Raw genomic sequence first — 26825 nt, 5'->3', positions numbered from 1 at the left:
GGGAGGGCGCTGCGCGTAGAGGCTACGCATGCGTAGTGGGGAAAGGAGCTACGTATGCGTAAGGAATAGGGCTGCGCTTGCGGAAATGGGCTACGCATGCGCAGTGGGGAAAGTGGTTGCGCATGCGTAGAGCTACGTTTGCGTAGGGGGGAGAGACCAGGTGGGTGATGGGGGGGGGTAACTGGGCGTCCCAGTTTGAGGGGAGGGGGAGAGACTGGGAGTCCCAGTTCGGGGCACTGGGGAGATTGGGAGCCCCGGTTTGAGGGGCTGGAGGCACTGGGAGGCCCAGTTTGAGGGGTGGAGGAGAGTGGGAGTCCCAGTTTGAGGGGTGGGGAGAGAGTGGGAGTCCCAGTTTGGGGGGGTGGGAGAGACTGGGAGTCCCAGTTTGAGGGGGGGGAGAGAGACTGGGAGTCCCAGTTTGGGGGGGTGGGGAGAGAGACTGGGAGTCCCAGTTTGAGGGGTGGGAGAGACTGGGAGCCCCAGTTTGAGGGGTGGGGAGAGAGACTGGGAGTCCCAGTTTGAGGGGTGGGAGAGACTGGGAGTCCCAGTTTGAGGGGGGGGGAGAGAGACTGGGAGTCCCAGTTTGAGGGGGGAGGAGAGACTGGGAGTCCCAGTTTGAGGGGGGAGGAGAGACTGGGAGTCCCAGTTTGAGGGGGGAGGAGAGACTGGGAGTCCCAGTTTGAGGGGGGAGGAGAGACTGGGAGTCCCAGTTTGGGGTGATGAGTTTATTTCTAGCAGGACCTACAAATAAACAATATTAGAGGGTTTATTAGAGCTTTAATCAATCTGAGAGCTCTGGGACCCCTCATTTTGCTTCTAATTCTGTGTAAACACTGAATTTATTTAGAATAGAACCTACAAATAAACAATATTGGGGGTTTATTAGAGCTTTAATTAACTTGGGAGCTCTAGAACCTTACATTTTGGGTCTAATTTTACGTAAATAAGGGATTTATTTGCAGCAGGACCTATAAATAAGCGATATGAATGAGATTATTAGAGCTTTAATTAATCGGGGAGTTCTAGAATCTTGTATTTTGGGTCTCATTTTACGTAAATAACGGGTTTATTTGCAGCAGGACCTACAAATAAGCGATATTGATGAGGTTATTAGAGCTTTAATTAATCTGGGAGCTCTAGAACCCTGCATTTTGGGTCTAATTTTATGTAAATAGGGGGTTTATTTGCAGCAGGACCTACCAATAAGCGATATTAATGAGGTTATTAGAGCTTTAATCAATCTGGGAGCTCTAGAACCTTGTGGTTTGGGTCTAATTTTATGTAAATAAGGGGTTTATTTGCAGCAGGACCTACAAATAAGCGATATCGATGGGGTTATTAGAGCTTTAATCAACTTGCGAGTTTTAGAATCTTGTATTTAGGGTCTAATTTAACATAAATAACAGGTTTATTTCCAGTAGAACCTACAAATAAGCAATATTGATGAGGTTATTAGAGCTTCAATCAGCCTAGGAGCTCTAGAACCTTGTATTTTGGGTCTAATTTTACGTAAGTAATGGGTTTATTTCCAGAAGGACCTGCAAATAAGCAATATCGATGAGGTTATTAGAGCTTTAATCAACCTGCGAGCTCTAGAATGTTGTATTTTGGGTCTAATTTTATGAAAATAATGGGTTTATTTTTAGTAGGACCTACAAATAAACAATATTGATGGGGTCGTTAGAGCTTTAATTAACCTGGGAGCTCTAGAACCCTACATTTTGGGTCTAATTTTACGTAAATAACAGGTTTATTTATAGCAGGATCTACAAATAAGCAATATTAATGAGGTTTTTAGAGCTTTAATTTATCTGGGAGCTCTAGAACCTTGTATTTTGGGTTTAATTTTACATAAATAAGGGGTTTATTTTCAGCAGGACCTACAAATAAGCGATATCGATGATGTTATTAGAGCTTTAATCAACCTGAGAGCTCTAGAACCCTGCATTTTGTGTCTAATTTAACGTAAATAACGAGTTTATTTTGAGCAGGACCTACAAATAAGCGATATCGATGAGGTTATTAGAGCTTTAATCAACCTGCGAGTTCTAGAATGTTGTATTTTGGGTCTAATTTCATGAAAATAATGGGTTTATTTCCAGCAGGATCTACAAATAAGCGGTATTGATGAGGTTATTAGAGCTTTAATCAACCTGGGAGCTCTAGAACTTTGTATTTTGGATCTAATTTAATATAAATAACAGGTTTATTTCTAGCACGACCTACAAATAAACGATATTGATGGGGTCGTTAGAGCTTTAATTAACCTGGAAGCTCTAGAAACCTACATTTTGGGTCTAATTTTATGTAAATAACAGGTTTATTTCCAGCAGGACCTACAATTAAGTGATATTAATGAGATTATTAGAGCTTTAATTAATCTGGGAGCTCTAGAACCTTGTATTTTGGGTCTAATTTTACATAAATAACGTGTTTATTTGAAGCAGGACCTACAAATAAGCGATATCGATGGGGTTATTAGAGCTTTAATCAATCAGGGAGCTCTAGAACCTTGTATTTTGGGTCTAATTTTACATAAATAAGGGTTTTATTTCCCACAGGATTTACAAATAAGCGATATTAATGACGTTATTAGAGCTTTAATCAACCTGGGAGCTCTAGAACTCTGCATTTTGGGTTTAATTTTATGTAAATAACGAGTTTATTTCTAGCAAGAGCTACAAATACGCCATTTTAGGGAGTTTATTAAGGCTTTAACCAACCCGGGAGCTCTAGAACCCTGCGTTTTGGGTCTAATTTAATGCAAATAACGGGTTTATTTCTAGCAGAACCTACCACTAAAGGATCCTGCCCCCCCCTGGATTTTGGGGGCCCCCCGAGGGCCATGGGGCGCTCGTCCAAGGACAAGCGGGACGTCTACTACCGGCTGGCGAAGGAGCAGGGCTGGCGCGCCCGCAGCGCCTTCAAGCTGCTGCAGCTCGACCAGCGCTTCCAGCTCTTCCAGGGTACCCCGGGCTTTGGGGGGGATCCCCGAGATCTGGGGGGTCCTCAGGGTTTGGGGGGGACACTGGGATTTGGGGGGGTCCTCAGGGTTTGGAGGGGACACTGGGATTTGGGGGGGTCCCCAGGGTTTGGGGGGGACAGTGGGATTTGGGGGGATCCCCAGGGTTTGAAGGGGACACTGGGATTTGGGGGGGTCCTCAGGGTTTGGGGGGGACACTGGGATTTGGGGGGGTCCCCAGGATTTGAGGGGGGTTCCCAGGGTTTGGAGGGGACACTGGGATTTGGGGGGGTCCCCAGGGTTTGGAGGGGACATTGGGATTTGGGGGGGTCCTCAGGGTTTGGAGGGGACACTGGGATTTGGGGGGGTCCTAAGGGTTTGGGGGGGACACTGGGATTTGGGGGGGTCCTCAGGATTTGAGGGGGGTTCCCAGGGTTTGGAGGGGACACTGGGGTTTGGAGGGGTCCCCAGGGTTTGGGGGGGACAGTGGGATTTGGGGGGATCCCCAGGGTTTGAAGGGGACACTCGGATTTGGGGGGGTCTTCAGGGTTTGGAGGGGACACTGGAATTTGGGGGGGACACTGGGATTTGGGGAGGGTCCTCAGGGTTTGGAGGGGACAGTGGGATTTGGGGGGGTCCCCAGGATTTGGGGGGTTCCCAGGGTTTGGAGGGTTCCTCTGGGTTTGGAGGGGACACTGGGATTTGGGGGGGTTCCCCATTGTTTTTTGGGGGTCCCCATTGTGTTTGGGGGGGTCCCCATTGTTTTTGGGGGTCCCCATTGTTTTTGGGAGTCCCCAGGGTTTCGGGGAGTTCCCCATTGTTTTTGGGGTTCCCCATTGTGTTTGGGGGGGTCCCCATTGGTTTTCGGGGGGGGTCCCCAGGGTTTTGGGGTCCCCCCTCAGGTTTGGGGTGCGGCCCCGGCAGGCGTCCAGCGCGCCGTCGATCTGTGTGCGGCGCCCGGGAGCTGGAGCCAAGTGCTGAGCCGCAACCTCAGGTGGGGCCGGCGCTCCCAGTTTGGGGACTGGGGGCACTGGGAGCCCCGGTCTGGGGGCTGGGGGCACTGGGAGCCCCGGTTTGGGGGACTGGGGGCACTGGGAGCCCCGGTTTGGGGGCTGGGGGGACTGGGAGCCCCGGTTTGGGGGACTGGGGGCACTGGGAGCCCCGGTTTGGGGGCTGGGGGCACTGGGAGCCCCGGTTTGGGGGACTGGGGGGACTGGGAGCCTCAGTTTCAGGGACTGGGGGGAGTGGGGGCACTGGGAGCCCCGGTTTGGGGGCTGGGGGCACTGGGAGCCCCGGTCTGGGGGACTGGGGGGACTGGGAGCCCCGGTTTGGGGGGCTGGGGGCACTGGGAACCCCAGTTTGGGGCAGCGGGGGCACTGGGAACCCCAGTTTGGGGGGCTGGAATGATCAAGGGTCCCAGTTTGGGGGACTGGGGGCACTGGGAACCCCAGTTTGGGGGAGTGGGGGGACTGGTAGCCCCGGTTTGGGGGACTGGGGGCACTGGGAGCCCCAGTCTGGGGGACTGGGGGCACTGGGAGTCCCAGTTTGGGGGGCTGGGATGACCAGGGGTCCCAGTTTGGGGAAGTGGGGGAGGGTGGCAGTCCCAGTTTGGGGACCAGCAGTCCCAGTTTGGGAGAGTGGGGGCACTGGGAGCCCCAGTTTGGGGGACTGGGGGGACTGGTAGCCCCGGTTTGGGGGACTGGGGGCACTGGGAGCCCCAGTTTGGGGACTGGGGGCACTGGGAGCCCCAGTTTGGGAGACTGGGGGCACTGGGAGTCCCAGTTTGGGGGAGTGGGGGCACTGGGAGCCCCAGTTTGGGCGACTGAGGGGATTGGGATCCCCAGTTTAGGGACTGGGGGCACTGGGAGTCCCGGTCTGGGGGGCTGGGGTGACCAGGGGTCCCAGTTTGGGGAAGTGGGGGAGGGTGGGAGTCCCAGTTTGGGGACCAGCAGTCCCAGTTTGGGGACTGGGGGCACTGGGAGCCCCAGTTTGGGGGACTGGGGGCACTGGGAGTCCCAGTTTGGTGACTGGGGGCACTGGGAGTCCCAGTTTGGGGGAGTGGGGGCACTGGGAGCCCCAGTTTGGGGGACTGGGGGCACTGGGAGCCTCAGTTTCAGGGACTGGGGGGAGTGGGGGCACTGGGAGCCCCAGTTTGGGGGACTGGGATGACCAGGGGTCCCAGTTTGGGGAAGTGGGGGAGGGTGGGAGTCCCAGTTTGGGGACTGGGGGGGTCTCAGTTTAGGAGACGAGGGGGGCTGGGGTTCCCAGTTTGGGGACGGGGGTCCCAGTTTTGGGGACTGGGGGTACTGGGAGTCCCAGTTTGGGGATTGGAGTTCCCAGTTTGGGGAAATGGGGAGACTGGGAGTCCCGGTTTCGGGACCCGGGGTCCCAGTTTGGTTGACTGGGCAGACCGGGAGTCCCAGCTGGGGGAACTGGGAGGACTGGGAGCCCCAGTTTGGGGGGGGCTGGGGGTGTCTAATGGGGTGTGAGAGCGGGGGAAGCTTTTGGGGGGCTTTGGGAGGGGATTAGGGGTTCCGGGGGGAGCAGGGGGGGTCCGGGGAGAGGTGGGGGGTGTCTATGGGGTTTGGGGTCCCCCCTGACCCCCCCTCTCCCCCCAGGGGGTCCCCGGGGTCCCCGGTGCAGGTGGTGGCCGTGGATCTCCAGGCCATGGCCCCCATCCCGGGGGTGCTGCAGATCCAGGGGGACATCACCAAGGTGGGGACCCCCCCAAACCCCCATTTCCACCTCCCCAGACCCCGTTTTCCCCCCCAGCCCCCCATTTTCCCCTCATTTCCCCCTCTGACCCCCATTTTCCCCCCATTTCCCCCCCCAGCCCCCCATTTTCCCCCCATTTCCCCCCCCAGACCCCCACTTTCCCCTCATTTCCCCCCCAGACCCCTATTTTCCCCCCCAAATTCCCCCCCAGACCCCCATATTCCCCCCCAGATCCCCATTTCCCCCCCATTATCCCCCCCCAGACCCCCATTTCCCCCTCATTCCCCCCCCCGGACCCCCATTTCCCCCCTGACCCCCCCTGCCCCCCCAGGTCTCCACGGCCCAGGAGATCCAGCGCCACTTCGAGGGGCGCCCGGCTGACCTGGTTGTCTGCGACGGAGCCCCCGACGGTGACTTTTTCGGGGTGGGGGGTGGGGTGGGGACTTTCAGAATTCTTGGGGGGCTCATTAAACCCCCCCCCGAACCCCAAATTCCCCCCATGAACCCCAAAATTTCCTCCCCCCCCAGTCACGGGGCTGCACGACCTCGATGAATACATCCAAGCTCAGCTCCTGCTGGCGGTAAGTGGGGTGTCCCCCCAACCTTAAACCCCCTCAACCCCCCCCCCCAGGGCCCCCCAAACTCTTGGGGTCCCCAACCCCCTCCCAAACCCCTTGGGGGACCCCAAAACCCCCCTCAGTTATAAAAAGGGGGGGTGTTTAACCCCGTAGGCGCTGAACATCACCACCCACGTCTTGAAGAAAGGCGGCACCTTCGTCGCGAAGGTAAAACCCGCGGGGAGGGGGCGCCCCAAAATTTTAAAAGAGGGGGGGTCTAAGCTCAGCCCCCTAAGAAAAAAGGGGGTGCTCTGACCCCCCCCGACCCCCCCAGATCTTCCGAGGGAAGGAGGTGACGCTGCTTTACGCCCAACTTCGCCTTTTCTTCCCCGACGTCACCTGCGCCAAACCCCGCAGCAGCCGCAACTCCAGCATCGGTGAGGCCCCCCCCGTTAATTTTGGGGACCCTCCCCTTGGATTTTGGGGATCCCCAGTGTTTTGGGGGGGTCCTGACTTCCCTTTTTTACCCCCTCCCGTAGAGGCTTTTGTTGTCTGTCGTGGCTACAGCCCCCCCGAAGGCTACGAGCCCACCATGGACAACCCCTTCCTCGACCCCGACGCGGGTAACGGGGGGCCCCCCAGGTTTTGGGGGGTCACAGAGGTTTTAGGGCTCCCTGAGGGGGGGCTTTTGGGATTCCCTGGGCTTTTGGGGGTTCCCTGGGGGAGGATTTTGGGGTACCTGGGGGGGTTTGGGGGCTCCCTGCAGGGTTTTGGGGCTCCCTGGGAGGGAGTTTGGGGTCTCTTGGGTTTGGGGGGGGCTCCTTGAGGGGGTTTTGGGGCTCCCTGAGAGGGAGTTTTGGGGTCTCTTGGGTTTGGGGGGGGGGCTCCCTGAGGGGGTTTTGGGGTCCCTGGGGGGCTTTAGGGGCTCCCTGAGGGGATTTTGGGGTCCCTGGGGGGTTTTGGGGCTCCCTGGGAAGGAGTTTTGGGGTCTCTTGGGTTTGGGGGGGGGCCTCCCTGAGGGGGTTTTGGGGTCCCTGGGGGGCTTTAGGGGCTCCCTGAGGGGATTTTGGGGTCCCTGGGGGCTTTGGGGGCTCCCTGGAGGGTTTTGGGGCTCCCTGGGAGGGAGTTTTGGGGTCTCTTGGGTTTGGGGGGCTCCCTGAGGGGATTTTGGGGTCCCTGGGGGGCTTTGGGGGCTCCCTGGGAGGGAGTTTTGGGGTCTCTTGGGTTTGGGGGGGCTCCCTGAGGGGATTTTGGGGTCCCCTGGGTTTGGGGGGCGCTCCCTAGGGGGGTTTTCTGGGGTCCCTGGGGGGTCCACTGAGGGTTTTGGGGGGATCCTTAGGGGGTTTTGGGGTCCCTGGTATTTTTGGGAGGATCCCTGGGGGGGGTAAGTTGGGGTCCCTGGATTTTTTGGGGGGGATCCCTGAGTTTTGGGGTCCCCCCCCAGGCCTGTGGCCCCCCCAGCTGTCGGGTCCCTCCCGCGTCATCGTCCCCTTCGTGGCCTGTGGGGACCTGAGCGCCTACGACCCCGACCGCACCTACCCCCTGCAGGTACTGGGAGCACTGGGACGGACTGGGAGGCACTGGGAGGGGCTGGGGAAGCGCTTTGGTTGCTTCTTGGAGATACTGGGATGAACTGGGAACCACTGGGAAGGGCTGGAAGGGGCTGGGGAAGTTCTTTAGCTGCTTCTTAGAGGTACTGGGATGAACTGGGAGGCACTGGGATGAACTGGGGAAGCGCTTTGGCTGCTTCTCAGAGGGGCTGGGATGAACTGGGAAGCACTGGGATGAACTGGGAAGCACTGGGAGGGGCCAGGGAGGCCTTTTGGCTGCTTCTCGGATGAACTGGGAAGCACTGGGATGAACTGGGAAGCACTGGGGAAGCCCTTTGGCTGCTTCTCAGAGGTACTGGGATGTACTGGGAAGCACTGGGAGGTGCTGGGGAAGCTCTTTGGCTGCTTCTCAGAGGTACTGAGGTGAACTGGGAAGCACTGGGATGAACTGGGAAGCACTGGGATGAACTGGGAAGCACTGGGAGAGCCTTTCCTTACACCTCTAGGTGCAGGGGTGGGAGCTGGGGCCCTGCAGGGGTTACTGGGCCATACTGGGAGGCACTGGGAGGCACTGGTCACCCCTGTCCCCCCCAGCTGGACCCCCAGAAGCCGTACAGCTACGTGGCCCCCCCCGCGCCCCCCATCGCCCCCCCCTACGCTCAGGCCTGCGCCCTGCGCCGGGGCGTGCGAGGGCCCTCGTGCGAGGAGCCGGGCGTGCAAGGAGCCTCGTGCGAGGGAGGGGGGGCCTCGAGGGAGGAGGAGGGAGACAAGGCAAGGTCCTCATGCGAAGAGGTGGGCGTGGAAGGAGCCTCGTGCGAGGAGAAGAGACCCTTGTGCAAGGAGGAGGAAGAGTCCTCGTGCGAGGAGGAGGAGGAAGAGCCGTCGTGCGAGGAGGAGGAGGAAGAGCCCTCGTGCGAGGAGCTGCAGCGGCTCAGCCTCTTGGACTGAATCCCCTCCCCCGTGAAACTGGTGCACGTGCGAGGACCCTCGTGCAAGGCAGAGGGGGGTGAAGGATCCTCGTGCGACACCATCGGAGGGGGGTGTGCGAGGACACTCGTGGGCCCCTCGTGCGAGGCCAGGGGCGCGCAAAGACCCTTGGGAACGTGCAAGGAGCCTCGTGCGAGGCTGGGGGGGCCTGCGAGGGCCCTGGTGCACCCCCTTGCACGAGCGTGTGCGACACCCTCTCCCCAATAAACCCCCTTTTCCTTTGAACCCCATGCCTGAGGCCACACGGCGTTTATTCCGGGGGGGGTGCCCCAGAGATTTGGGGGTTCCCTGGGGTTTTGGGGGGGTCCCTGGGCTTTGAGTGGGTTCCCAGAGATTTTGGGGTGGGGGGGTGTCCTTGGAATGGGGGAGGAGGGAGGATCCTTGGAGTTTGGGGGGGTCCCAAGGATTTGGGGGGGCCCTGGGCTTCGAGGGGGTTCCCAGAGATTTTTTGGGGGGGTTTCCCTGCTGTTTGGAGAGATCCCTGGAATTTGGGGGGGTCCAGCAATTTGGGGGGGTTGCCTGGAATTTTGAGAGGATCCCAGGGGTTTGGAGGGACCCTTGGAGTTTGGGGGGGGTCCCAAGGATTTGGGGGGGTCCCTGGGCTTCGAGGGGGTTCCCAGAGATTTTGGGGCGGGGGGGGTCCTGCTGTTTGGAGGGATCCCTGGAATTTGGGGGGGTCCATGGGATTTGGGGGGGGTGTGTCCAGCAATTTGGGGGAGTTGCCTGGAATTTTGAGAGGATCCCAGGGGTTTGGAGGGACCCTTGGAGTCTGGGGGGGGTCCCAAGGATTTGGGGGGGTCCCTGGGCTTCGAGGGGGTTCCCAGAGATTTTGGGGCGGGGGGGGTCCTGCTGTTTGGAGGGATCCCTGGAATTTGGGGGGGTTCTGTGGGATTTGGGGGGGGGGGGGTCCCTGGTGTTTGGAGGGATCCTTGGGGTTCGGGGGTTCCCTGGGTTTTGAGGCGTCCCAGAGATTTGAGGGGGTTCCCTGGGCTTTGGGGGTGTCCCAGCGATTTGAGGGGGTTCCCTGGGCTTTGGGGGGGGCTCCCTGGGCTTTGGGGGTGTCCCAGCGATTTGGGGGCGCCTCTGGAATTCGGAAAGATCCTTCCAGTCGGAGTTTTCCCAGAGCTTTGTGCAGCTTCCCTGGGGTCTGGGGAGGAGCCCAAAGGTTCACGAGGGTCCCAAGTTGGAAGCGGGGGGGTGTGGGGATCCCAGAGATTTGGGGGTCCCCCCCCCGGGTTTTGGGGGGCTCAGTCCTTGCCGCGGCTGGCCTCGGCGTTGGCTCGCAGCACGGCTCCGGGGCTGGGGTACGGGCGCTGCTGGAAGAGCGGCCCGGCCGCCGTGGTGTCCGCTCCCGTCTTGGCTTCGTTTCGCTTCGGAAGCCCCGTCGACCACGTTCCCCTAATTTTTTTTTTGGGGTGTCACACGAGGTTGCCCTTAGGGGGGAACCCCTAAAACTTTGAGAGCCCCCCAAGACCTTGGGAAACGCCCTAAACCGCAAGGATTTACCTGGGAGCATCCGAGTAGGCGCTGGGATCCATGGGGTCCAACTCCTCGTCCTTGCGGCTGCCTGGGGGGGTTGAATAAAAAAAGGAGGTTTAGGTTTAGATCGTGAAATTTTGGGGTGTCCCCCCCCCCAAAAAAAAATTAAAAGGTTTTGTTTTACTCACTTTTCTTGCTTTTGGGGTACGGAGCCACCTCCTCGCGCCGGTGGAAGCGGCGTTCGCGGGATGGTTCCTCACGTTCCGGAGGCTCCTCGGGTTCTAGGGAGACGAAATGGGGTCCGAAGAGTTGGGGGGGACCCCAAAACCCTCTAAAAAAAACCCCCCAACCCTCTAAACCCCCCAAAAATCCTCTAAACCCCCCAAAAAAGTCCTTTGGGAACTCACCTTGCCCGGCTTTGAGCCTCTTGGCGGCTTTGGTGATGACGGAGTTGGGGTCGTTGGGCGAGAGCCACGACACGAGGTCGGTCTCCACGTTCCAGTAATAGGGCAGCCCGCTAGGGAGGGACGTATGGATTCTATAGGGGGGCGCTGTGGGCTATAGGGGGTCCGGGGAGGGGCTGTGCAACCTCGAGGTTGGCCCTAGAGCCCCCGGGGAGGGGCCTTCTGGCACCTATATGGACCTGGGCAGGGTCCCTGTAGACCCTATAGCCCCTGGGGAGGGTCTGTACAACCCCTATAAGCCCTGAGCATGGTCCCTATAGGCCCTATAGCCCCTGGGGAGGGTCTGTACAACCCCCATAAGCCCTGAGCATGGTCCCTGTAGGCCCTATAGCCCCTGGGGAGGGTCTGTACAGCCCCTATAAGCCCTGGACATGGTCCCTATAGCCCCTGGGGAGGGTCCGTACATCCCCTATAAGCCCTGGGCATGGTCCTTATAGATCCTATAGCCCCTGGGGAGGGTCTGTACAACCCCTATAAGCCCTGAGCATGGTCCCTATAGGCCCTATAGCCCCTGGGGAGGGTCTGTACAGCCCCTATAAGCCCTGGACATGGTCCCTATAGCCCCTGGGGAGGGTCCGTACAACCCCTATAAGCCCTGGGCATGGTCCTTATAGACCCTATAGCCCCTGGGGAGGGTCTGTACAACCCCTATAAGCCCTGAGCATGGTCTCTATAGGCCCTATAGCCCCTGGGGAGGGTCTGTACAGCCCCTATAAACCCTGGGCATGGTCCCTGTAGGCCCTATAGCCCCTGGGGAGGGTCTGTACAACACCTATAAGCCCTGAGCATGGTCCCTATAGCCCCTGGGGAGGGTCTCTATGCACCTGTGGCCCCTATAGAGCTCGGCAGAGACCCTGTAGACCACAGGAAAGGTCCCTCCAGGCCCTGGCAAAGGTCCCTATAAGCCCTGGGAGGGTCTGTGCACCCCCTATAGCCCACGGGAAGGGTCCCTCTGGGTCCTATAGCACTCGTGGTCCCTCCGAAGGGCCCCTATAGCCCTTATAGGCCCCTGGGAAGGCCCTTATAGCCCCTATGAGAAGCACTGCGGGGCCAGGGCCGGGGCTGTAAGGCCCTTCTTGGCCCTGGGCAGGGTCCCTCCGGACCCTATAGCAGCTGCAGGACCCTATAGGGGCCATAGGGCCCTTTGGGGGCTCACCAGGTGGGGTCGATGACCTTGTACCAGGGCGGGGGCAGCCCCTCCAGCCGCGAGGCCTCGTAGTCCACGTGGGCGTCGTCGTAGTCCTCGGCGATGATCTCCTCCTCGGGCTCTGCCGCACCACAGCGGCCATGGGACACGGACCCCCAGCCCCACGGCTGCCCCACAACTACAGCCACAGCCCCACAACTACACCCACAGCCCCATAACTACAGCCACAGCCCCACGGCCGCCCCATAACTACAGCCACAGCCCCACGGCCGCCCCACAACTACAGCCACAGCCCCATAACTACAGCCACAGCCCCACAGCCACCCCATAGCTACACCCCCAGCCCCACGGCCACCCCACAACTACAGCCACAGCCCCATAACTACACCCACAGCCCCATAACTACACCCCCAGCCCCACAGCCGCCCCATAACTACATTCACAGCCCCATAACTACACCCCCAGCCCCATAACTACACCCCCAGCCCCACAGCCGCCCCATAACTACACCCCCAGCCCCATAACTACAGCCACAGCCCCACGGCCGCCCCATAACTACACCCACAGCCCCACAACTACACCCACAGCCCCACAACTACACCCACAGCCCCACAGCCGCCCCATCACTACACCCACAGCCCCATAACCACACCCACAGCCCCACAACTACACCCACAGCCCTATAGCCGCCCCATAACTACACCCCCAGCCCCCTCAGCCCCGCCCCCCGCTCTCACCGGGCTCCACGTGCTTGAGCAGCCCCCGCTTGGCCAGGCGCGACTGCAGCGCCACGGGCAGCGGCATCGCCCCGGCCTATAGGGGGAAGGTGGCGGGGACGGGGACTCAGCGGGGACCCGCGGGAGCCCCCCGGGAGCAGCGGCAACCGCGGGAGCCCTCAGGGAAACCGGGAATCTCCGCCATTTACCGCCCCCCCCCACCCCCGGTTTCTCCCCTCACCGACCCGGCGCGCCGCGCTCCGCACCGCCCGGTCACGTGACTCCCCTCAGCCAATCGCCGGTCACGTGGGGAAGGAGGGCGGGAATAGGCGGGTCACGTGGGGAAGGAGGGCGGGAATAGGCGGGTCACGTGGGGAAGGAGGGCGGGAATAGGGGTGTCACGTGGGGAAGGAGGGCGGGAATAGGGGGTCACGTGGGGAAGGAGGGCGGGAATAGGGGGTCACGTGGGGAAGGAGGGCGGGAATAGGCGGGTCACGTGGGGAAGGAGAGCGGGAATAGGGGTGTCACGTGGGGAAGGAGGGCGGGAATAGGGGGTCACGTGGGGAAGGAGGGCGGGAATGGGGGGGGTCGCGTGCAAAAAAGGGCGGGAACGGGGGGGGGAAGACGCGGGGAAAAGGGCGGGAACAGGGGAGTCACGTGGCCAGGGCGGATTGGAGTGTTGGAAGGAGGCGCCGCCATCTTGGAAGAGGGCGCCGCCATCTTGGGTCCTGGACTCCGTAGGGTCGCCGTTCACTGGGGGGTCGCTAGTGGTTGTTCCCCCCGCTCCCAGTAAAACCAGTGATCCCAGTGCCACCAGTGGGAACAGCAGCGCCACCAGTAACCCCAGTGACACCAGTGACCCCGGGGCCAACAGCAGCGACACCAGTGAGCTCAGTGATTCCAGTAACCCCAGTGGCACCAGTCACCCCAGCGGCACCAGTCACCCCAGCGGTCCCAGTAGCCTGAATGGCACCAGTAACCCCAGTGGCACCAGTAAAACCAGTGCTCCCAGTAACACCAGTAACCCCAGTGTAACCAGTAAAACCAGTTACACCAGTAAAACCAGTGCTCCCAGTGGCACCAGTCACCCCAGTGCTCCCAGTGCCACCAGTGACTCCATTGATCCCAATGGCACCAGTCACCCCAATGCTCCCAGTGGCACCAGTAAAACCAGTGGCACCAGTAACCCCAGTGACTCCAATGATCCCAGTGCCACCAGTGCTCCCAGTGGCACCAGTAACCCCAGTGACTCCAATGATCCCAGCGCCACCAGTCACCCCAGTTCTCCCAGTGCTCCCAGTTTATTGCAGCAGCCCGGGGTGGGGGAGGGGATAGTGGGTCACAGTGCAAAGGTCACCCTGGGGTCAAAGGTCACCCTGGGGTCAAAGGTCACCCGGGGGGGGGGTCAAGCGAGGACGCAGCCGCGGGGCCGGGATGGGGGGGGCCGGGGGGGCTCGGGGGGGTCGGAGCTGGGGGGGGGGTCGGAGCTGGGGGGGGGAGGGGGATGGGCTCCCCCAGGAAGAAGCCTTCGGCCTCGGAGGAGGAAGAGGAAGAGGAAGAGGAAGGGAGGGGGAAATGGCGCCTCCTGCTTCCCTCCCGCCCCCCCCCGACGCCCCAACCCCCCCCAAACCCCCCCAAGGGGGGGGGTTTGGGGGGGGTTGGGGCTGGGGGGGGGGGCAGGGGGGGGCCCCCCCACTCTTCCTCCTCCTCCTCCTCCCAGTTCAGGCATCGAGTGGCGATGGGGACCCCCCCGCCGGAACCGGGGCTCAGAGCCTGCGGGGGGGGGGGGAAATGGGGGTGAGAGACCCCCCCAGTGCCTCCCAGTGCCCCCCCAGAGCCTCCCAGCACCCACAAAGATCCTCCCAGTGCCTCCGCCAGCCCCTCCCAGTGCTCCCAGTATCCCCCAGCTTCTCCCAGCGCCTTCCCAGTATCCCTCAGTGCCCCCTAGTGCCCTCAAAGCCCCCCCCAGTGCCTCCCAGTGCCCCCCCAGTGCCTCCCAGTATCCCTCAGCGCCCCTCCAGCTTCTCCCAGTGACCCCCAAGTGCCCCCCAGTGCCCTCAAAGCCCCTCCCAGTGCCTCCCAGTATCCCTCAGCGCCCCCCAGCTTCTCCCAGTGACCCCCAAGTGCCCCCCAGAGCCCTCGAAGCCCCCCCCAGTCCCTCCCAGTGCCTCCCAGTGCCCGTTTCTCACCGGCGGGGGGTCCTCCGCCCCAGGACCTGCGGGCGGGCGCGTGCCGGGGGGCCGGGGGGGGCCGCTGGGCGCAGGGCCGGGAGCAGAAGAGCTGCCCCCCCCGCGGGAGGAAGGGTAACCCCAGCAGCGAGCGCCCGCAGCCCGCGCAGCAGAAGCAGCCGGGCAGCGCGTGCCAGTGCTGCCCCTCGTACGTCATCTGGCCCTGCTCCAGCCCTGGGGGGACAAAGCGGGGGGCTCGGACCCAGAGCGGGGGGGCTCGGACCCATAAGGAAGGGGCTCGGACCCATAGCGAGGGGCTCAGACCCATAATGAGGGGGCTCGGACCCATAAGGAAGGGGCTCGGACCCATAATGAGGGGGCTCGGACCCATAATGAGGGGGCTCGGACCCATAGCGAGGCACCAGTCACACCAGTGGCACCAGTGACCCCTTTTCTCCCCCTCAACCCCCCCTTTTCCCCCCTTCTCCCCTCCATCCCCTCAAAAACCCCTTTTCTCCCCTTGAAACTCCCCTTTTGCCTCTGAATCCCCTCAAAGACCCCTTTCCTCCCCCTGAACCCCCCCTTTTTGCCCCTCTCTCCCCCCAAATCCCCTCAAACACCCCTTTTCTCCTCATGAACCCCCCCCTTCTCCCCCTGAATCCCCTCAAAGACCCCTTTTCTCCCCCTTTTTCCCCCCAAATCCCCTCAAAGACCCCTTTTCTCCCCCTCAATCCCCCCTTTTCCCCCCCAAATCCCCTCCAAGCCCCTTTTTCTCCCCCCGAACCCCCCATTTTTCCCCCTTTCTCCCCCCTCGCCCCCTTTCCTCCCCCTGAACCCCCCCTTTTTGCCCCTCTCTCCCCCCAAATCCCCTCCAACACCCCTTTTCTCCTCACGAACCCCCCCTTTTCCCCCCGAATCCCCTCAAAGAACCCTTTTCTCCCCCTTTTTCCCCCCCAAATCCCTTCAAAGACCCCTTTTCTCCCCCCTTTTCCCCCCAAATCCCCTCAAAGACCCCTTTTCTCCCCCTGAGCCCCCCCGAATCCCCTCAAAGATCCCTTTTCTCCTCCTTTTTCCCCCCGAATCCCCTCAAAGACCCCTTTTCTCCTTCTTTTTCCCCCCGAATCCCCTCAAAGACCCCTTTTCTCCCCCCTTTTCCCCCCAAATCCCCTCAAAGACCCCTTTTCTCCCCCTTTTCCCCCCGAATCCCCTCAAAGATCCCTTTTCTCCCCCTTTTCCCCCCGATTCCCCTCAAAGACTCCTTTTCTCCCCCTTTTCCCCCCCCAAATCCCCTCAAAGACCCCTTTTCTCCCCCTTTTCCCCCCGATTCCCCTCAAAGACCCCTTTTCTCCCCCTTTTTCCCCCCAAATCCCCTCAAAGACCCCTTTTCTCCCCCCGAGCCCCCCTTTCCCCCCCCAAATCGCCTCCAAGCCCCCTTTTCTCCCCCCGAACCCGCCCTTTTTGCCCCTCTCTCCCCCCAAATCCCCTCAAACACCCCTTTTCTCCTCATGAACCCCCCCTTTCTCCCCCCAAATCCCCTCCAAGCCCCCTTTTCTCCCCCCGAACCCCCCATTTTTCCCCTTTTCTCCCCCCGAACCCCCCATTTTCCCCCCTTTTCTCCCCGGACCCCACGTTTTTCTCACCGATGGGGTCCCCGCAGGCGTCGCAGTAGTGCGCGTGCCGCGCCTGGTAGCAGGGGGGGCAGTAGGGGCGGCCGAGGCGCAGCAGGTAGCGCCCCCCGCCCAGCGGCTCCTCGCACTCGAAGCAGCAGAAGTGGCCCAGGTGCCAGTGGCGGCCCTCGGCCTCCGTGCAGCGCGCCGCGAAGATGATCTGAGGGGCACGGAGCCGGGCTAGGGGGCTGCTGCTCTATAGGGGCCGCCCGACACCCTATAGGAGCAGCTCCACACCCTATATGAGTGCCCCGACACCCTATAAGTGGAGCCTGACATCCTACAGGGGGTACTGACACCCTAGAAGTGGGGTCTGACACCCTATAGGAGCAGTTCCACACCCTATACGAGTGCCCTGACACCCTATAAGTGGAGCCTGATGTCCCACAGGGGGTCTGACACGCTATAACTAGGGCCTGACACCCTATAAGCGGGGACTGACAGCCTATAAGTGGGGTCTGACAGCCTATAGGAGCAGCTCCACACCCTATACGAGTGCCCTGACACCCTTTAAGTGGAGCCTGACGTCCTATAGGGGGTCTGACACCCTATAAGTGGGGCCTGGCAGCCTATAAGTGGGGCCTGATGTCCTATAAGTGGGGCCTGACGTCCTATAGGGGGGCCTGACACTCTGTAAGTGGGGTCTGACACCCTATAGGAGCAGTTCCACACCCTATACGAGTGCCCTGACACCCTATAAGTGGGGCCTGACACCCTACAAGTGGGGCCTGACACCCTACAAGTGGGGCCTGGCAGCCTATAGGGGGGTCTGACATCCTACAGAAGCAGCTTCACACCCTATAGGAGTGCCCTGACACCCTATAAGTGGGGCCTGACTGCCTGTAAGTGGAGCCTGACGTCCTATAGGGGGGCCTGACACTCTGTAAGTGGGGTCTGACACCCTATAGGAGCAGTTCCACACCCTATATGAGTGCCCCGACACCCTATAAGTGGAGGCTGATGTCCTATAGGAGGGCCTGACACCCTATAAGTGGGGTCTGACACCCTATAGGAGCAGCTTCACACCCTATACGAGTGGCCTGACACCCTATAAGTGGGGCCTGATGTCCTACAGGGGGGCCTGACACCCTAGAAGTGGGGCCTGACACCCTACAGGAGCAGCTCCACACCCTATATGAGTGCCCTGACACCCTGTAAGTGGGGCCTGACTGCCTGTAAGTGGAGCCTGACGTCCTATAGGGGGGCCTGACACTCTGTAAGTGGGGTCTGACACCCTATAGGAGCAGCTTCACACCCTATACGAGTGCCCTGACACCCTCTAAGTGGAGCCTGACGTCCTATAGGAGGGCCTGACACCCTATAAGTGGGGTCTGACACCCTATAGGAGCAGCTTCACACCCTATACGAGTGGCCTGACACCCTATAAGTGGGGCCTGATGTCCTACAGGGGGGCCTGACACCCTAGAAGTGGGGCCTGACACCCTACAGGAGCAGCTCCACACCCTATATGAGTGCCCTGACACCCTGTAAGTGGAGCCTGACGTCCTATAGGGGGTCTGACACCCTATAAGTGGGCCCTGATGTCCTATAGGGGGGCCTGACGTCCTATGGGGGGCCTGACGTCCTATACGAGCAGCTCCACACCCTATACGAGTGCCCTGACACCCTGTAAGTGGAGCCTGACGTCCTATAGGGGGGCCTGACACCCTATAGGATCAGCTCCACACCCTATAAGTGGGGCCTGACAGCCTATAAGTGGGGCCTGACAGCCTATAGGGGGACCTGACACCCTGTAAGTGGGGCCTGACACCCTATAAGTGGGGCCTGATGTCCTGTAGGGGGGCCTGATGTCCTATAAGTGGGGCCTGACGTCCTATAGGGGGTCTGACACCCTGTAAGTGGGGCCTGATGTCCTATAGGGGGGTCTGACACTCTACAAGTGGGGTCTGACAGCCTGTAGGAGCAGCTTCACACCCTATACGAGTGCCCCGACACCCTATAAGTGGAGCCTGACAGCCTATAAGTGGAGCCTGACGTCCTATAGGGGGGCCTGACACCCTATAAGTGGCCTCCTATACCCACCATAACCCTCCCCACACCCCCAACATCCCCTATACACTCCTTATAACCCCCTTATACCCCCCATAGGAGCCCCCCACACCCCTTTAGCCCCCTATACACCACCCAAACCCTAAACCCCAACCTCCATAGTCCCTTATAACCCCCCCCACACACCCTATATAAACCCCTTATACCCCCCATAGGACCCTCCCAACACCCCTCAGAGACCCCTACGCTCCCCCCAAGCCCTATAATCCCCCCGTATAACCCTCCCCGCGCCCCCGACACCTCCCATACCCCCCATATAAACCCCATAGGAGTCCTACAACCCCCTATAGGCCCCTATAGGCACCTCATCGCAGGCGTGGCAGCGCGGCCGCCTCCTCTCGGCGTGGTGCCTCCCGCAGTACACGCGGCCGTCTTGGTAGAAGTAGATGAGATCCACCAGTAACTCCCCGCACTGGGAGCACTGGAAGCACTGGGGGTGCCAGCAGGCGCCGTGCCCGGCGCGGGACGCGAAGACGGCCATGTCGCCCCCGCGGATCTGCCGCCCGCACTGCCGGGACACGCGCAACGGGGGCTCACACCCTATAGAGCCGCTCGGAGACCCCCAAAGTGGGTCTGACACCCTATAGATTCCGTTCGATAGCCCGTAAGTGGGGCCTGATACCCTACAGATTGAGTCCGAGACCCCATCACGGGGGTTTGACACCCTATAGATTCGGTTTGAGACCCCAAAAGTGAAGTCTGATAGCCTATAGATTCAGTTTGATCCCCCGTAAGTGCAGTCTGACACCCTATAGATTCAGTTCAATCCCCGATAAGTGGGTCTTAGACCTTATAGATTCGCTTTGACACCCCATAAGAGGGCCTCACACCCTATAGGGGGAATCTCACACCCCATAGGTGGTTTCACCTCCCAAGTTTCAGGGTCCCCCCCCCCCTTTTTGGGGTCCCTCTCCCCATTTTCAGGGTTCTCCATCTCATTTTGGTCCCCATTTCCCTCTTTTTGGGGCCCCTCTCCCCGTTTTCGGGGTCCCTCTCCCCATTTTCCGGGTCCCTCTCCCCATTTTTGGTCCCCATTCCCCCCTTTTTGGAGCCCCTCTCCCCATTTTCAGCCCCCACGCCTCCATTTTTGGGGTCCCTTTCCCCATTTTGAGGTCCCTCTCCCCATTTTCAGGGTCCCTCTCCCCATTTTTGGTCCCCAGGCCCCCATTTTCGGGGTCCCTCTCCCCATTTCCAGCCCCCAGGCCCCCATTTTCAGGGTCCCTCTCCCCATTTTCAGCCCCCAGCCTCCCATTTTCGGGGTCCCTCTCCCCATTTTTGGGGTCCCTCTCCCCATTTTCGGGGTTCTCCATCTCATTTTGGTCCCCATTTCCCTCTTTTTGGGGCCCCTCTTCCCCTTTTCGGGGTCCCTCTCCCCATTTTCGGGGTCCCTCTCCCCATTTTTGGGTCCCTCTCCCCATTTTCCGCCCCAGGCCCCCATTTTTTGGGTCCTCCTCCCCATTTTCAGGGTCCCTCTCCCCATTTTCAGCCCCAGGCCCCCATTTTCAGGGTCCCTCTCCCCATTTTCAGGGTCCCTCTCCCCATTTTTTGGGTCCCTCTCCCCATTTTCGGGGTGCTCCATCTCATTTTGGTCCCCATTTCCCTCTTTTTGGGGCCCCTCTCCCCGTTTTCGGGGTCCCTCTCCCCATTTTCCGGGTCCCTCTCCCCATTTTCCGCCCCAGGCCCCCATTTTTGGGGTCCTCCTCCCCATTTTCAGGGTCCCTCTCCCCATTTTCAGCCCCAGGCCCCCATTTTCAGGGTCCCTCTCCCCATTTTCAGGCTCCCTCTCCCCATTTTTGACCCCCATGCCCCCCTTTTTGGTGTCCTTGTCCCTCTTTTTGGGCTTCTCCCCCTCATTTTGCTCCCCGTTCCCCCCTTTTTGGAGCCCCTCTCCCCATTTTCAGCCCCCAGGCCTCCATTTTCAGGGTCCCTCTCCCCATTTTCGGGGTCCCTCTCCCCACGCCCCCCTTTTCCGAGCCCCTCTCCCCATTTTCAGCCCCCACGCCTCCATTTTCCGGGTCCCTCTCCCCATTTTCAGCCCCCAGGCCCCCATTTTCGGGATGCCTCTCCCCATTTTTGAGGTCCCTCTCTCCATTTTGAGGTCCCTCTCCCCATTTTCGGGGTCCCTCTCCCCATTCCCCCCTTTTCCGAGCCCCTCTCCCCATTTTCAGCCCCCACGCCTCCATTTTCCGGGTCTCTCTCCCCATTTTCAGCCCCCAGGCCCCCATTTTCGGTGCCCCCCTCCCCATTTTCGGTGCCCCCCTCCCCATTTTTGGGGTCCCCCTCCCCATTTTTGGGGGTCCCCACCTGCTGGCAGATGGCTCCGGTGATGGTGAGGGGGAAGGGGCGGGCGCTGCCCCGGCCCAGGTTCTCGCGTTTGCGCTGCTGAGCGAAGCGTTTCAGCTCCCTCCTCTCGGCCTCCCCCAGCGCGTTGCAGTATTGGGGCTGGGGGGGGTGGCAAAAAGGGGGGGTCACGGGGGGACAGCACCCCAAAAAATCACCCCCGCGCCCCCCCCGCAAAACCTCTGACCCCTCCCAAGCCCCACAAGTCCTCCCCAACCCCCTAAAATCTGTGAACCCACGCCCCCAAGCACCCCAATAACTCCAGGAAGGTCACCAAGACCCCCCCCAAAATCATCCAGGACACCCCCAAATCATCCAGGACACCCCAAAACCATCCAGAAGCCCCTCAAATCCTCCCCAAATCATCCAGAACCTCCCTTCAAGTCCCCCCTAAATCAGCCAGAAGCCCCTCAAGTCACCTCCAAATCAACCAGAAGCCCCCCAGGTCTCCCCCAGATCACTCAGGACCCCCCAATCCTCCCCCCAAATCATCCAGAACTACCCCCAAAATCAACCAGGACCCCCCCAGGTCCCCCCCAAATCACCCAGGACCCCCCCAAACCCCTCTAAAATCATCCAGAACCCTTCTAGTCCCCGCCAAGAACCCCTCCAGATCACCCAGGACCCCCCCAAGCCCCCCCCAAATCACCCAGGATCCCCCCAAGACCCCCCAAATCATCCAGGACCCCCCCACAAATCACGAAGGAGCCCCCAAGTCGCCCTCAAATCATCCAGAACCCCCCCTGAGTCCCCTCCAAATCATCCATAACGCCCCCAAATCACCCAGAACTCCCTCAAGTCCCCCTCAAATCACCCAGAACCCCCCTCCAGGACCCCCCAAATCATCCAGGACCCCCCCCAAATCACCTAGGAGCCCCCAAGTCCCCCTCAAATCATCCAGAACCCCCCCAAGTCCCCTCCAAATCATCCATAACCCCCCCAAATCATCCAGAACTCCCTCGAGTCCCCCTCAAATCATCCAGAAGCCCCCCCAAATCATCCAGGACCCCCCCAAAATCCCGCAGGGCCCCCCCCAAGTGACCTCGCTGTCGTGGGGGGGCAGCTGGTGGCGCAGCTGGCGCAGCCGGTGCCGCTCCCCGGGGCTGTTGAGGTACGGGACCTTCTCCTCGGGGAGGCAGCGGAAGAACTGAGCCACCTGGGGGGCAGCAACGGGGTTTGGGGGGGCTCCAAGGGGGATCTGTGGGGCAGGAGGGTGGTTTGGGGGCTCCAAGGGGGATCTGTGGGGCAGGAGAGGCCCTGAGAGAGGGGATCTGTGGGGCAGGAGGGGGGTTTGGGGGCTCCAAGGGGGATCTGTGGGGCAGCAAGGGGGTTTGGGGGCTCCAAGGGGGATCTGTGGGGCAGGAGAGGCCCTGAGAAAGGGGATCTGTGGGGCAGGAGGGGGGTTTGGGGGCTCCAAGGGGGATCTGTGGGGCAGGAGAGGCCCTGAGAGAGGGGATCTGTGGGGCAGGAGGGGGGTTTGGGGGCTCCAAGGGGGATCTGTGGGGCAGGAGAGGCCCTGAGAGAGGGGATCTGTGGGGCAGGAGGGGGGTTTTGGGGCTCCAAGGGGGATCTATGGGGCAGGAGAGGCCCTGAGAGAGGGGATCTATGGGGCAGGAGGGGGGTTTGGGGGCCTGGGGGGGGCTATGGGGGCTGTAAGGAGGATCTATGGGGCAGGAGAGGCCCTGAGGGCGGGATCTGTGGGGCAGGAGGGGGGTTTGGGGGCCCCAAGGGGGATCTATGGGGCAGGAGAGGCCCTGGGGAGGGGTCTGTGGGGCAGGAGGGGGGTTTGAGGGCCTGGGGGGGGGCTATGGGGGCTGTAAGGGGGATCTATGGGGCAGGAGAAGCCTTGAGGGAGGGGATCTGTGGGGCAGGAGGGGGGTTTGGGGGCTTTAAGGGGGATCTATGGGGCAGAAGAGGCCCTGAGAGAAGGGTCTGTGGGGCAGGAGGGGGGTTTTGGGGGTCCAAGGAGGATCTATGGGGCAGGAGAGACCCTGAGGGAAGGATCTGTGGGGCAGGAGGGGGGTTTGAGAGCTTCGAGGGGGCTGTAAGGGGGCTCTATGGGGCGGGAGAAGCCTCGAGGGAAGGGTCTCAGGGGCTTTCCCATGATCTCCGGGGCTTCAGCGGTTCCCTAGGGGGAATCCGTGGGGTTTTGGGGGGTCCCCGCGATCTGTGGGGGTTTCGGGGTGTCCCGGGGGGGGTCGTTACCTGCTCGGGTTTGAGCCCGGGGGGGACCCAGGCGTATTCCTCGGGGGCGCAGCCGGAATCGTCATCGGAGCCGGGATGGGGCTGGAAATCAGAGACCAAGCGCCCCATGACTCGTTCCAGGTCTCGGGGAACCCCCCCGGCCGCGTGATCCCCCCGCGGGCACTTGCAGTGCTGGCAAATCTTCCTGGCGGGGGAAAATAAGGTATAAAGGGGGGGGAACCCCAAAAATCCAGCCTCGCCCCCCTCTTCCTCCTCAATTTTTTACCTCCAGTTGTGGACGAGGAAGCCCGGACACTGATCCCCGCAGGCCTGGCAGGGCTGGCCCCGGTCGGGGTCTTCTGGCTCGGGGGTCTGAAAAGGGGGGGGGGACACCCCAAAAATAGTGTTAAGGGGGGGGTGGGAGGTGGGTTGGGGGGCAGGAGGGGGCCTTGGGGGCTCTAGGGGGCTCTAAGGGGGGGTCTGTGGGGCAGGAGAGGCCCTGAGGGAGGGGATCTGTGGGGCAGGAGGGGGGTTTGGGGGCTATAAGGGGCTGTAAGGGGGATCTATGGGGCAGGAGGGGGGTTTGGGGGCTGCTCTGGGGACTGTCAGGGGGATCTATGGGGCAGAAGGGGCTGAAGGGGGGCGCTATGGGGCTGGAGAGGCCCTGAGGGGAGATCTATGGGGCAGAAGGGGGTTTTTGGGGTAAAAACAGGTCAGTGCCACAAGGCTTGTGGCCTCCTGCCCCACAGATCCCCCTTACAGCCCCCAGAGCCCCCCCAAGCCCCAAACCCCCCTCCTGCCCCACAGATCCCCTCTCTCAGGGCCTCTCCTGCCCCACAGATCCCCCTTGGAGCCCCAAACCCCCCTCCTGCCCCACAGATCCCCTTTCTCAGGGCCTCTCCTGCCCCATAGATCCCTCTTGGAGCCCCAAAACCCCCCTCTTGCCCCACAGATCCCCTCTCTCAGGGCCTCTCCTGCCCCACAGATCCCCCTTACAGCCCCAAAACCCCCCTCCTGCCCCACAGATCCCCTTTCTCAGGGCCTCTCCTGCCCCATAGATCCCTCTTGGAGCCCCAAAACCCCCCTCTTGCCCCACAGATCCCCTCTCTCAGGGCCTCTCCTGCCCCACAGATCCCCCTTACAGCCCCAAAACCCCCCTCCTGCCCCACAGATCCCCTTTCTCAGGGCCTCTCCTGCCCCATAGATCCCTCTTGGAGCCCCAAAACCCCCCTCTTGCCCCACAGATCCCCTCTCTCAGGGCCTCTCCTGCCCCACAGATCCCCCTTACAGCCCCAAAACCCCCCTCCTGCCCCACAGATCCCCTTTCTCAGGGCCTCTCCTGCCCCATAGATCCCCCTTGGAGCCCCCAAACCCCCCTCCTGCCCCACAGATCCCCTCTCTCAGGGCCTCTCCTGCCCCATAGATCCCCCTTGGAGCCCCCAAACCCCCCTCCTGCCCCACAGACCCGTCCCTCAGGGCCTCTCCTGCCCCATAGATCCCCCTTGGAGCCCCCAAACCCCCCTCCTGCCCCACAGATCCCCTCCCCCAGGGCCTCTCCTGCCCCATAGATCCTCCATAGAGCCCCCAACCCCCCCTCCTGCCCCACAGATCCCCCCCCCCCCCCCGGCCCCCACCGATCGTCTCCGCCGGGACCCACGGGCGAACATGGCCGCGCCAGGAGGACCCGCCCCCTCCTCTGGCCACGCCCCCGCCCCCGCTGGCCACGCCCCCTTCCTTTGGCCACGCCCCCTCCAGCTTTACCAGCCGCGCCGCTGGCCACGCCCCCTCCCTCCTGGCCACGCCCCCTCCCTCCTGGCCACGCCCCCTCCCTCCTGGCCACGCCCACCGCGCCCCTTCAATCAAACCCCTCTGGGGTCCCCAAATCATTCAGGACCCCCCGAGTCCCCCCTAAATCACCCAGAACCCCCCTGAGTCCCCCCCAAATCATCCAGGACCCCCCAAATCACCCAGGACCCCCCCAAGTCCCCCCCAAATCATCCAGGACCCCCCCGAGTCCCCCCCGAAATCATCCAGGACCTCCCTGGGTCCCCCCTAAATCACCCAGGACACCCCTGAGTGCCCCCCAAATCAGCCAGGACCCCCCAAATCACCCAGGACCCCCCCGAGTCTCCCCCAAATCACCCAGGACACCCCCGTGTCCCCCCCCAAATCACCCAGGACCCCCCTGGGTCCCCCCTAAATCACCCAGGACCCCCCCGAGTCTCCCCCAAATCACCCAGGACACCCCCGTATCCCCCCCCAAATCACCCAGGACCCCCCGAGTCCCCCCCAAATCACCCAGGACCCCCCCAAGTCCCCCCTAAATCACCCAGGACACCCCCTAGTCCCCCTAAAATCACCCAGGACCCCCCCTAGACCCCCCAGTCACCCCAGAACCCCCCTAAGAAGTACGGGGAGCTCTTACTTCAAGAGCTCTAAAGGCTCTAAAGGGTTTCTCAGGGTCCTAGTGGGCCCTAAAGGGCTCCCAGGGGGCTCTACAGGGTTCTTGGGGGTCTTCTCGATCCTTTCTAGGACCCTCAGGAACCCTCTAGATCCCCCTGGGACCCCTTTAGGGTCTTCTAGAACCCCAAGGAACCATCTAGAGCCTCCTGGACGCCTTTAGGGTCTTCTTGGACCCTTCTAGGACCACCAGGAACCCTCTAGATCCCCCTGGATCCCTTTTAGGGTCTTCTTGGACCCTTCTAGGACCACCAGGAACCCTCTAGATCCCCCTGGATCCCTTTTAGGGTCTTCTTGGACCCTTCTAGGACCACCAGAAACCCTCTAGATCCCCCTGGATCCCTTTTAGGGTCTTCTTGGACCCTTCTAGGACCACCAGAAACCCTCTAGAGCCCCCTGGACCCCCTTTAGGGTCTTCTTGGACCCTTCTAGGACCACCAGGAACCCTCTAGATCCCCCTGGATCCCTTTTAGGGTCTTCTTGGACCCTTCTAGGACCACCAGAAACCCTCTAGAGCCCCCTGGACCCCCTTTAGGGTCTTCTTGGACCCTTCTAGGACCACCAGGAACCCTCTAGAGCCCCCTGGACCCCCTTTAGGGTCTTCTTGGACCCTTCTAGGACCACCAGGAACCCTCTAGAGCCCCCAGGACCCCTTTGGGGTGGGGTGAGGTCCAATATTTCTCTTCCCACAACTCCCAAACCTTCTAAAAATTCACATTTTGGCGGCACAGAAATTCCAGGGACGTTTTATCGCGAGCGTCGAATCGTTTCAGGGGATGAAAAAGTGGAATCGGGGGTCGTTTTTTTCCAACCTTGAGAGAAGTTCTGAAGTTAGGGCCTTAAAGAGGCCCCAGGTGGATCTAGAGGGTTCCTGGGGGTCCTAGAAAGGCCTAAAGGGGTCCCAGGGGGCTCTAGAGGGTTCCTGGGGGTCCTAGAAGGCCCTAAAAGGGTCTCAGGTGGATCTAGAGGGTTCCTGGGGATCCTAGAAGACCCTAAAGTGGTCTCAGGTGGATCTACAGGGTTCTAGAAGGGCCTAAAGGGGTCCCAGGTGGATCTAGAGGGTTCCTGGGGATCCTAGAAGGGCCTAAAGGGGTCCCAGGTGGATCTAGAGGGTTCCTGGGGGTCCTAGAAGGGCCTAAAGGGGTCCCAGGTGGATCTACAGGGTTCCTGGGGGTCCTACAAGACCCTAAAGGGGTCCCAGGGGGCTCTAGATGGTTCCTTGGGGTCCTAGAAGACCCTGAAGGGGTCCCAGGTGGATCTAGAGGGTTCTGGAAGGCCCTAAAGGGGTCCCAGGTGGCTCTAGAGGGTCCCTGGGGTTCCTAGAAGGTGCCAGGCCCCGCCCCCCCCTTGCCCCGCCCC

At 61.1% G+C, this 26825-nt stretch overlaps 3 protein-coding genes across 6 annotated transcripts; 1 reads left to right on the top strand and 2 right to left on the bottom strand.

The window, feature by feature from the left end:
• Positions 1 to 116: 116 nt before the first annotated feature.
• On the top strand, positions 117 to 9001 carry FTSJ1 (FtsJ RNA 2'-O-methyltransferase 1). Of its 2 annotated transcripts, none has more exons than XM_069882937.1 (11): positions 117 to 160; positions 2790 to 2966; positions 3887 to 3956; positions 5581 to 5677; positions 6009 to 6087; positions 6206 to 6258; positions 6409 to 6462; positions 6569 to 6671; positions 6774 to 6857; positions 7679 to 7782; positions 8379 to 9001. In XM_069882937.1, exons 2-11 carry the CDS (start codon positions 2846 to 2848, stop codon positions 8730 to 8732), a joined length of 1119 nt encoding a protein of 372 aa, XP_069739038.1. In that variant the 5' UTR covers positions 117 to 160; positions 2790 to 2845; the 3' UTR covers positions 8733 to 9001. The 2 variants fall into 2 exon arrangements, with proteins under 2 accessions (XP_069739038.1, XP_069739039.1); XM_069882938.1 differs by having other exon boundaries at positions 3887 to 3957; positions 5591 to 5677.
• Positions 9002 to 9003: 2 nt separating this feature from the next.
• Positions 9004 to 12753, bottom strand: PQBP1 (polyglutamine binding protein 1). The gene is made up of 6 exons (XM_069882939.1): positions 12599 to 12753; positions 11871 to 11982; positions 10658 to 10767; positions 10439 to 10531; positions 10278 to 10338; positions 9004 to 10169 (listed from the first exon to the last, which is right to left on the bottom strand). The coding sequence occupies exons 1-6, from the start codon at positions 12663 to 12665 to the stop codon at positions 10019 to 10021; spliced, it is 594 nt and encodes a 197-aa protein (XP_069739040.1). The 5' UTR covers positions 12666 to 12753; the 3' UTR covers positions 9004 to 10018.
• A 1077-nt stretch (positions 12754 to 13830) lies between these two features.
• PRICKLE3 (prickle planar cell polarity protein 3) lies at positions 13831 to 26243 on the bottom strand. 3 transcript variants are annotated; one of them, XM_069882933.1, is made up of 9 exons: positions 26183 to 26243; positions 23293 to 23378; positions 23028 to 23211; positions 21865 to 21978; positions 20787 to 20924; positions 18787 to 18990; positions 16386 to 16572; positions 14767 to 14979; positions 13831 to 14350 (listed from the first exon to the last, which is right to left on the bottom strand). In XM_069882933.1, exons 3-9 carry the CDS (start codon positions 23133 to 23135, stop codon positions 13983 to 13985), a joined length of 1332 nt encoding a protein of 443 aa, XP_069739034.1. In that variant the 5' UTR covers positions 23136 to 23211; positions 23293 to 23378; positions 26183 to 26243; the 3' UTR covers positions 13831 to 13982. The 3 variants fall into 3 exon arrangements, with proteins under 3 accessions (XP_069739034.1, XP_069739032.1, XP_069739033.1); XM_069882931.1 differs by lacking the exon at positions 26183 to 26243 and adding an exon at positions 24641 to 24694; XM_069882932.1 differs by lacking the exon at positions 26183 to 26243 and having other exon boundaries at positions 23028 to 23207; positions 23293 to 23360.
• Between the last annotated feature and the right edge of the window lie 582 nt (positions 26244 to 26825).

Source organism: Phaenicophaeus curvirostris, unplaced genomic scaffold, assembly GCF_032191515.1.
Source record: "Phaenicophaeus curvirostris isolate KB17595 unplaced genomic scaffold, BPBGC_Pcur_1.0 scaffold_406, whole genome shotgun sequence".
Classification (NCBI taxonomy): domain Eukaryota; kingdom Metazoa; phylum Chordata; class Aves; order Cuculiformes; family Cuculidae; genus Phaenicophaeus; species Phaenicophaeus curvirostris.
The sequence above is the reverse complement of the archived record's forward strand: the minus strand, read 5'-3'. Positions and strand labels throughout refer to the sequence as shown.